Source organism: Neocloeon triangulifer, unplaced genomic scaffold (assembly GCF_031216515.1).
Source record: "Neocloeon triangulifer isolate White Clay Creek 2 clone unplaced genomic scaffold, ASM3121651v1 ptg000014l, whole genome shotgun sequence".
Lineage (NCBI taxonomy): Eukaryota > Metazoa > Arthropoda > Insecta > Ephemeroptera > Baetidae > Neocloeon > Neocloeon triangulifer.
Window position 1 is genome coordinate 17,534,814 of NW_026775556.1, and position 10,986 is coordinate 17,545,799.

At 36.1% G+C, this 10,986-nt stretch overlaps 1 protein-coding gene across 2 annotated transcripts in view; it reads left to right on the forward strand.

The window, feature by feature from the left end:
- Window positions 1–10,354, forward strand: part of LOC132199888 (nose resistant to fluoxetine protein 6-like) — a 135,056-nt gene extending 124,702 nt beyond the window's left edge. For both annotated transcript variants that reach the window (XM_059624977.1, XM_059624975.1), the window contains 8 exons: window positions 125–288; window positions 381–549; window positions 1,359–1,552; window positions 4,982–5,123; window positions 6,028–6,217; window positions 8,278–8,420; window positions 9,143–9,251; window positions 10,033–10,354. In XM_059624977.1, coding sequence (XP_059480960.1) covers window positions 125–288; window positions 381–549; window positions 1,359–1,552; window positions 4,982–5,123; window positions 6,028–6,217; window positions 8,278–8,420; window positions 9,143–9,251; window positions 10,033–10,166 — 1,245 coding nt within the window. In that variant the 3' untranslated portion in view covers window positions 10,167–10,354. The remainder of the gene's footprint in view (window positions 1–124; window positions 289–380; window positions 550–1,358; window positions 1,553–4,981; window positions 5,124–6,027; window positions 6,218–8,277; window positions 8,421–9,142; window positions 9,252–10,032) is intronic.
- Window positions 10,355–10,986: the final 632 nt, after the last annotated feature.

The window sequence follows — 10,986 nt, forward strand, 5'->3', positions numbered from 1 at the left end:
TTCATTTTTTTTTATATAATTCCAAAAAATAAAATAAATTTTATTTAAAGGGATTTCTTTATTGCAGATAGAATTGATGAAATGCAATTTTCTTTTTAATATAATTTTATTTTTTTATTTTCAGTTTTATGGTCGCATTGACGCCATGATTCTGCTCAATGGACCGATCGTGGTCGACACCTTCTTTACTATCAGCGGCTTCTTGGTCTGCTACCTTCTTCTTCAGGAATTCAACCGCAGGAATGGCAAACTCAACTTTTTCGCCCTCTACCTCCACCGATACGTTCGGTGCGTACAAACATACATTTAGCCCTTCTAATCCGGCAAAACTGTTTGCCGATCGACCCGGGTACTAATTAGCAAACAAACCATTCCGGCAGACTGACCCCTGTCTACATGGTGGTGCTTGGTTTCTACGCGACATTGTTGGCGAAAATCGGCTCTGGGCCTCTGTGGCAACGCAAAGTAGGCGTGGAGGTGGAAAGGTGCGTCGCCTCTTGGTGGGCCAACATCCTTTACATCAACAACTACGTCAACACCGACCAACTCGTAAGTTCACAAATTGCTTTTTTTATAACATCATTAAAATGATAAAATATTGATTTATTTAGTGACATTTAAAGTAAAAACTTGAAGTAATACAAGCTTTAAAAAAAAAAAAATATTATAGTGTTGACTCTCTGCAAAATTTTTGTTCCCGAATATTTTTTTGGACATTGCAATACAAATATAGATTTCAATAGATATAGAATTATAGAATCAATCAAAAATAAAAAAAACTGTATTTTTGAGTAAAATATTTTATTTAACATCAGCAGGAATGAAATTTAAAAAAAAAATGGATTTTTTTCTAAATTTTTGTCCTCAAAAACACAAAGAATATTGTTTACTACTTGTTTTCTAATGCCCTTTGCAAAAAAATTGAAAAAAAGAATTGTTTTCGTAAAATGTAAAATTCAATTTCCGAACCCCGCGGGAAAACTTTTTAATAATTGCACCGGCGGTGTTATTTTGGTTTTTCACTGGCCAGGGGTTGAAATTAAATTCGCTACGTGGAAGTGAGAGAGTAACAAGCCGCCGTCCGTTGTTTGCGTTGTAATTCCGCCGGCAACACTGACAATGCATTATCAGTGAGACCCGCGTGGTGCTCGACGCCGGCATCAATTATTCAAGGCGCTCCAGCACCATGCGGTCGCGCCCCTTTCGTTGTTCTCTCTTGTATGTACGTGCATGCATATGTACATGCTTGTTGTTGTTTAATGCAGGCGTGCAAAAGTACCTCGGCGAATTATTTATCGTCTAGTAGTGCTATAAAGAGCCAAAAGCACGCGAATTAAATTTGAATTTTTGCGCTGCAGTGCATGTTCCAGTCGTGGTACATCACGTGCGACTTCCACCTCTTCATCATCTCGCCGCCCATCATCTGGCTGCTGTGGAAGAAGCCTTTCTGGGGCAAAATCACCCTGGCTACGGTGACCGTGACCTCGGTACTAATCGCATTCTTCGTCACCTACTGGGGCAAGCTCGACGCTCTTCTTCTCCTGTACATGAAGTAAGTACAATTTTTTTTTTCAAACTGTTTGATATTAACTTTGAGTAATTCTTTACTACGTTTAAAAGTATTAATGAGATAAAAAAAAAATTAACTGTAGGATGAGAAAATTATGGATTATTTAGATTATTTTTATTTATAACATTTAAAGTTAGTTTATGTACATAAATTATTAACATAAATATAACTTTTTTTAATAATTATTGATATTTAAATTAAATTTCTAGAATTTAAAAATTTTATAAATTAAAATGCAGGTGAATATTATTTTAATTTTTACTTTTTTTACATTAAAAATATTTGAAGGTCTTTATATTTTTCATAATGTAAAATATATTTTTAATATAAAATTAATAAATATTTTTCCATCATTGATTAGAATTATTATTATAATGTAGAACACGTAAGGGTACATCTGTAGTCATGACGTGTGGCTTTTGTAATTCAGATCTATAAATAATTTGATGATTCAATATGAGAAGGATTAATTGTTGCATAAAAGGCACTAAACATATTATAAATTTAATATAATACCATTTCATTGAATCCCTTAAAGTATTATAGCAAACTGAATAAGTTATTCAGTTGATTCAATTAATCATAAAATATGCCATTCAAAATTTTAAAATATATTTTCTATGCTTATATTTGCAATATTTTGATAGATTTTTGGTACTATTATTAATTTTTCAATAAGATATAACTGAACTCTCTGAAATATTAAAAAGAAACACTTTAAATAGAGAAATTTATGCGAAATTTATAGAGATCGCAATTATTTTCCCCGTTGTCTCTTCTTTTTATTCTGATCTGGGATATTATAAAAATTAATTAATGTAAAAGAAAAGCACGTCTATTTTGAGTGGCAGTGCGTGAGTGCAGAAATTAATTCCATCGGTTTTAATTAACTCGCAAGGCGCAACAGCGATTATCCGAGCACGCGAATCGTTTGCCGCGTTTTCCAGTTGAGAATCTCGTTGCTGAGAGTAAGGTCGCGAAACGAAGCAAATGAACTTTGGCGCTCATTGCCACCTGCCGCGTTTCATCTGACGAAAGGTCGCGCGAGACGCGAGGACGCCCGGCTGAACCGCTCGCAGCCACTTTTCCTCTTGCACACGTAAATGCTCACAAGCAGCTGGGCTGCATTTGCATTCGCCTCTACGCGAGGAGCGTAGGTGCACGTAGAGGCACATGCAGAGCTAGATGGAAGATGGAAAAGCCTGCACGTTCTTTCTGCCTTTTGCATACCGACGAGAGCGGGTGAGAAAAGAGAAAGAAGGGCCGTGCGAGAAAAAAAAAATTGTACATATATAGTTCGTCCTCTTTTGAAGAAAATCGGATTTATTTCCGCAAAATATATTTCTTTTCCAATAATTTTTCTGCAAAGGAAAGTGGAGAAGGTATTTTCCCTTGCAATAACAATTTAATATTCATAAATTTAATATAGATTCAAATTATTATGAAAGTAAATTAAAGATTTGTCCTTGTCTTTGAAGAAATAGTTATTATTTATACATATTTTAACAGCTCTACCAGTTAAAATCAGTCAAGAAGTAAGATTTTTGATTATTTTTGCAGATTTAAATTATATTTTACTGTAACCAAAACCAGAGGACTCAGTTTTAAAATTAAATATGAACAATTTCTTTATTAACAAAATACTTCTTTCTTACTTTTTATCTTTGTTGGTTTCAATTTTTAATTTTTAAATTTAATTTTGTTTTAAATACTTCCTGAGTAATTTCGCGATGGTGAACGTCCCCGTCGGCGGCGCTGCGGCCTCATATTAGCGCAGTCATTCACATAAAGTAATTAGGTGGTGCTCTGCGCTCAGCTAGTTAGCTAGTCTTTTAATCAAGGCACTGCACAGACAGCCGAGGGTTTCGTTTCACAGCCGCAGCCGACGGAGAGAGTACCCACGTGCTACTTTGTATGAGTCGCGGCTTCTTTTTTGCGAGATATTATGTGCACCCCTCTTTTCTCTGAGAGGTGCTTCAGTGCTAAAATTGAAGACGTCACTGAAACTCTGGTACCCTTACCTACTTTTTGCAAACTCTTTTATTATTATGCATAATACGCGCTCTTTTCTGTACAATAGTATAGGAAAATTGATATAATTTTGATTATTTTTCAAATTTCCAATAATATACTGTTTTGAAAGTTTAAAAAGTTTTGGTTTGCACTTCTGTTTGCAAGTTTCCGAGATTTATAACTGAAAAATTGTGACTTTTAGCCGTAAATTGTCTATTTAGGCGACGTTTTCAATTTTGTTTCACTTTTTGGATTTTCTTTAATTTATTGTAGATATCTAATATTTTTCAGAAGCAATTTTATTTTCTAAAAATGAAAAATTTTCTATAGCCTTCGGAAAATAGTTTTTTAATATTTCATTCTTGATCCTGCGATGCAGTTTAATATATTTCCACTCGAACGCGTGTTCCTTTGTTCATTTTTCTTTCTCACTGCAATGTTGGCTCATTACTGAAAATGAAAGATTCCGCTGCAGCACACGGAACGCCGTGTTTTCTTTTCCATACAAAGAGAGGCACGTTAGGCTGCTTTCATCTGCTGGCGCGAGCAGAAGAGATTTTTCACTTCATCTGGCTTTGAGTTGAAATAAATCATCATTCCGGTAGACTGCCAACATCAATAATAAGCAAATTATGTGCACTGGAGAGAATAAAGAAAGAGCGAAAAGGCGCAGCTTCCGTTCAGCCAGCAGCCGTCAGATACGGAAGAGTAATAACAGAGTGAAAAGGATGGAGCCGGCTGTGCTGCTCCTTTCATCTCGCGCTCTCGTTTTGTTTCGTCTTCAATTTCCAACGCTTTGCTAACGACAATTTGAGACATAATAATTAATTAATTGGAGGTAATTAGTGCTGCCTTAATTGAATTTTGCTGAACAAATTGAAAGGGCCAAATAAAACGGAGTCAAAATTTAATTATTATGAAAAAAAACAGCTACACTCCTTGATGATGAAATTTGATTTTTTATTTTAGTTTTATTTAATTAAAAATTAATGTTTCAATTTTTTCCACAGAAAAATGCCAAAAAATAGTCTGAAATGTTCCAATTAAATTAGTCAAAATTATAAAAAATGTGTTAACAAAAAAAAATACCTTTCTTTACTTTCAAAGAATTTTCTCTTTGGTTTGACTTGATTTGATTTATTGTAGAATTCACTGCACATTTTATGTTGAGATTCACCTACCTTACATGCATGTGAAACAGTTCTTAAAGTAAGATTGCAACTCCATTGTGCATTGAAGAGTCGCGTAGGTCGTAGAGAGGTCGTATATCCTTTGCTGCAGTGAAGCGAAATCTCTTAATACTTGTGACAGGGTTGGGGTAAAAAATCGGCAGTGCTTGGGTGCGCTGACAAAAGACGAGACGACTGCAAATGTAATGATTTATCGATTGTGTTGCAGAACGCTCAGTGACCCGATTGCCAACAACACCTTCCGCGAGATGTACATTCCCACTCATACCAGGGCGAGTCCCTACTTTATCGGCATGGCCGCCGGCTACCTGCGATACCTCATCAAGAAAAACGACACCAAGTTGCCTAAGGTAAGGCGAAAATCATTCGCGACGCAGAGCAGAACACATTTTTTACTCGTTTCGCGCCGCGATATCGGATCTCACAGGGTCTTGCCTAACATTCCCTGATTGCATGTCGGATATCAATTTCAAGATATTTATTAATGGCACGTAAAATGTAAAGCTATATACGTGAAGTTGCGTTTGATTGTGGGTGTTAACAATCCTGTTTAATTTTTGCTTTACTTCGAAGGGAACGATTTAGCTTTGTAATTTATTGCAATTTGTATTAATTCAAGAAATAGCACATACAAAAATATTAATTAAAAATTCTGGGGTTCGTAAAACTGGCAAAAACTAGTTTTTTTCTGGATATGTGCTTTAAATAGTATAAAATTTAATATATTTTTGTTGGTTCCAATGAGCATTACATAAAATTTTTTAATTGTATGTTTTTTGTTTTTTCTGCATTTGGTTTGAAAGGAATAATTTAATGTTAATTTAATATATTTTTCCTTTTATATGAATACAAAGTATTAGTATTCTTGCACATGCAAAATATCCAAATGGCACTTCAAATCCAAAACTGCCGTTTGATGTGTTTATGCAGAAAACAGAGTTGTTTACAAGTAGTTTTTATCACTCTGGCCGATCAAATCTCTTTTGCCGCCCGCACGAGTTTTGGCACGCTCGGACGCGTTGGTTCTCGCGGGTCGCAAAAAAGTCGCATTTGCCACTGGGAGCAGATTTGCCGTTCGCAAATGGCTCTGGTGCGGATACACACAATATTCTGAGCGCGTGCTCGCAATTTGTATACGCGGCTGAAATTCAAAAGAGGGTTTTATTTTGTGCTTACTCGGCCACTTTCGAGTTGTCATCCGCATGCACGAAAAATCATCGGGGCTGAAATAAGAACGAATTTTCTTGTTTGCAGATCGGCGTGTGGCTTGGCTGGGTGGTGGCCCTGGTGCTGATTGAGGGCACCATCTTCTCGGCGTGGGTCTTCTACTTGCCCGGAAGGGAGTACAACGCACTGCTCAACGCGCTCTACGGCGCCTTCCACCGGATCACGTGGAGCGTCGGCACCAGTTGGCTCATCCTCGCCATCTCCACGGGCAACGGAGGTGAGTGTCTCTGCCATATTTATATACCAGAGTTCGGTGGTGGTGGATTTCGGCGGAAATTGGCGCCGCGGGACGACGCTTCCCATCGCCGCCGCGGTGGGAAATGACACACCATCGGTTTGGCTGATTGAAAAAAGCTGCGTTTCACTCCAAAAATATGTTTATATTTCGAGAATATCAATCAATTTATAGCTTTTTAAAGTATGGATGGATCATAATTTTGAATTTATTTAACGAGAATTTTGAATATGGATTGGTTGGTAAGGTGGGCGAATGAATTTTGGATTAGAATAAGAGGAAATTTGTGTAATTAATTGTATGAGAAAATGTTTTCGTCAAATTGGAGGAAAATTTAAAAAAAAAATTTTTTTTCAGCTCAGATGAAAGTAATAAATTGCAATTAATTAACACCTCTATTTATTTCAAGCATATAAATTGTTAAAAAACAAATAATTTTTAAGAAAATATAATCCAGTTCAACAAATGTTTTGTATAATATGCTTTCTGGATGCTTTTGAATTTATAAATGACATACCTCATTTTTGGCATAAATGCCCTGCGGTTCATCAAACACACAAAAAACTTAATTTTCATAATAATAACAAACAGAACCCAAATACTAAATTAATTAATATTATTAAAATAAATACTGATTCCATTTAATTGATCAGAATAAGTGGCAAAATTTAGTGCTAGGCATTTCCAATCGATTGGTGTGAGCGTGTTTTTGGCTGCGGAACACGATTTTGTATAGAGTGTCTGTTACATAAATACATTGTAACAACAAACAAACTCAACCCGGCGCCAAACGTTGCTTCAACTCAATCTGATTCCCCCCACAAAAGAGTGGTGCGCTTTTCTTTTAACCAGAGCCGAAAGACCAATTAGCTAATTCGACTCGAAAGTTCCAACTTTTTTATACCCAAGTCCAATTCAATTGCAAACGACAGTGTCTGGTTAGGTTTCAAACGAACGGAAATTCGCAGTGATTGACAGGGCGCGAAAATCCGGTGACAGACGGACGTGGCGGCAAAGGCAGGTGAGAGGCCCCGCTGTTAATTACCGGCGTGAAACAAAAACCGATTCGCACAGCTTTTCCAATGTTCCATGAATATTTTTTTCCATCCATTGTTCCCGCGGGAGCTGACAAGGAAGCGTCGTGTCAGCCGAAAATGTGTGCTCTCGCGAATGGAAACTGACGCGCGCGCGAGAGTCATTTCGCGCGATGAATAGAGAAAGGAAAAATAGGTCGATTTGTCGAGAGAGGCGGAAAAACGAATCGTGAGTGAAGAGCCAAAAACGCGCGTCGATTATTTGGCAGGAAGGAAATGATGGCAGCCTGCTGAATAAATAAAAAAAAGAGTGTTCACCGGCGCGAGTTTGAACGAAAAATTTATGATCGCTGTTGCGTATTTTTTTCCCGTGCAAAATGTCGGCGAGAGAGCGAGCGAAATGTGTCAATAATGAATAAATTCGCCGTCGGTACGTTTTTCAATTTTTAACAGGATATTGGAATGAAGAGTTGTTGGTGGGCGGCAATAAATTACACTTATTATTGCCAGATCAACCAATGTTTTGAGAGCGATCGCCCGTTTTTATGTTTTGCAATCACGCAACGCTTGTCCACCGATGCCTAATTCGAAAGAAAAATGAATGAAAAAAAAAATTGTTTTACTTCCGAATGGGAATAGAATTTATTTATTCATTTTATATAGCTGAAAATACCGGAATGATCAGAAATAGGTCAAGAGTTGGCCCAAACTTGTTTCTACAAATATATCTTTTCAACAAATAATTTAAAAAAAGATCTTGTTGAGGAAAAATTGAGGTCTATGGACACATTAGAAATTAAATATTTTTCTCTACTTCACTCCGAGAAAAAGAAAGTAGAAAACTAGTTGATAAATACAATCATGACATTCATATTTCCCTTTAACCCTTCCTTTCTGGAACAAGATGTTCTTCTTATTCTTATAGTTTGATGTACTTTTTGCATGTCAAAGGAAGTTCAATAAACCACATTCACTTACTTACCGTGCCTGTATCTCTTTCAATTCCAGCTTTCATGGAGCCGATTCTGACTTGGCGGCCGATCGTGCCCCTGAGCAGGTTGACGTACTGCGCGTTCCTGGCGCACGGCGGGTTGCAGCTCTACTCGGTCGCCTCCAGTGGCAACCCGTTCTACGGCTCTGTTTACAATCTCGTGAGTTATTTCGTTTATTTCTCTCTGATGCTTTTACATGATATATTTGCCGACGACTAGAGAGAGAGAGAGAAAGAGAGATTCGGAAAAAGAAGGAATGAAAAAAGGGCATTATTTACGCAGAGCCCGCCGCTTTTGGCGAAATTGAGTGGTGTTTTCCGCCGAATTGTCTGCGTGGCTTGTTTGCCCGCCGCATTCGCTAAAAAAGATAGTAACGAGGAAGATCCAAAGTCCGACCATTCTTTTTTATATATCTATATTTTTTTGCAAACAAAGATACAATGAGTTGGCTACTGAGTTCTGTAAACAATAAACTGAGAAAGTAACAAACTTTGTAAATATGATAAACTAACGGCAAAGATAATTAAGTAAATCCTTTTTTCAGTCGTTCTATAATTAACTATTATTAAATAAAACAAAAACTTTAATTTATAATTCAAAATCCAAAAAAAATAAATAATTTTTATTTATTAAATTTTAAAACTTTGCATGTTAAGAAACAAACTTTTGTGAAAATTCAATTCAATCGTACTAATAAGAAATTTCTTCTCTCAATATTTTTTCATATTATTATGTAAATAGTGTATTGAATGCCACTTTTTACTTTTGTTCTTCCTCTATCAAACTATATAAATTCATGTTTTAGCGAAGGCAATTAGTCATTTCTAGTGTCTTTTGGCACAAGTTCAGAACTAAAGTCATAGTTTTGTTGCGTGTCGCAGGTGTGGTTTACGTGCGGCGACATCGTCGTCTCATTCCTCGCAGCCCTCGGCCTCTCCTTGATGTTTGAGTCGCCCATTCTGGGCCTGGAGAAGATCTTCCTCAGAAGAGGTGAGTAAATTTGCCCTCGCAAAGCCTCGAAACAACCGACCAACTCCCCGGCGGGCAACTTTGCAACCGAAATGCGGCACTTTGCTGCCAAATCTCCGCCACTTTCACGACAACTTTTTCAGCCGAAAAGTGCCTTTTGGTTTTGACTTGAGCACTTTGATCGACGGCGATCGACGTGCCAGAGCTAGGCAACTTGCGAAACATCATTGTTGAGCATGTTGCATAGTTCTTCATTTTTTTAATTTTTATTTGATACTATTTTTTTTTTTGCAACTTCGTCAATCAATTTAACTTGGGGTTCTAAACTGTTTGAGATAAAACTATATCAACCAAAACAACTTTAATGAAAAATTGAAATTCTCAAATATAGAAATAAATTTGATTTTAATTTCTGTTTAATATAAAGTTAAAAAATTGTTGCAAAAATATGATTTTCTTGCTTTGTTTCAGAATGAGAAATTTTCAGAAACGTTAAAAATATGCAGTGTGTTTTTGTTGTTTTTATTTGCATTCTATTCATGAGACTAGAATTTTCCACTTTCATAAACAATTCCCTAATCCCTAAGTTCTGGTCGCACAATTTTTTTTTCTTTTTAATTTCATTTGAGAAAAAGAGACGCAAGCAAGGAAAAATTGTCCTTAACTTTCTCTTCTTTCATTCTCTAAAAGGTAGAAAGTTTTCGCCAGACTTTCTTTCTGTCTTTCGTTTCTACCAAACAAAGGAAGGAATGCCGGCGTCTGCTCTCAGTTGCTCAAAGAAGCGTGAAATCTCTATTTTCAGAGGGCTCGAAAGAACAGCCGAGACCGAGTTCGAGTTGCGGCACTTCTGAAGTTACAGTCGACATCGTCGAGGCGTCGCAGTGTAACGCGAACATGGTGCAACACTGGAGAGCGACTGAGGCGACCAAGCCGTGAAAAATCTCGCGCCCCCATCCATCATCGCATAGACCCCCGCCGACTGATGACATATAAATACATCCATCCTGCGGCTCCCCGATTTTGACACTTTGCCCACTCTGTCAAACAAAAGAGGGAGTAGAGATTAATTTATTTTTCTCTTGACAGAGTCCATTTCGACTGTGTACATATTTCTGAAAAAAAAGGCAAAGGTCATTCTGGAAGTTGAGTTCCTATTTTCTTGTGAATATTTTTTTACTTTCATCCTTTCTTAATAAAACTGAATTGATAAAATTTATTTCAATTTTTGTATTATTTTACATTCAATGTCATCTGGTGCAAATGAGATCACAAATTTCATCCCCAGTGGGATTAGCAAATGTCATGTTAAAAAATTTTGTTGGCAAAATGTTAGATAACCTTCAGTATTTATAAAAAAGTACATTTAATTTTTTCATTCCTTATGAAGCTATTTTTTTTAAATAATATTAAGTATTGAACATTATTTATAAATATAAAATGTGTTTTATTAAGGAAAAAAGAAATTAAAATCAAATGTCTTTATAAATATTATGTAAATTATAAAAAAATAATATTTTAAAACAATGAAAACTTTATATAAAAATTATATGCCATTACACAATTTTTCGACATTAAAATATGATATTTACCTTTTCAAATATCTACGATGTATTTTAACTATTTTTATCAATAAAAGAGTGGCTTGATAATATTATTTTTATATTGAAAGGAAGTGAAATATGTGTAGCTCTTCAGCGTAATTCAGTATTGTTTATAATCTAGAATCGGCCGCCCCTGAAGCTGTTGAGCTGCCACA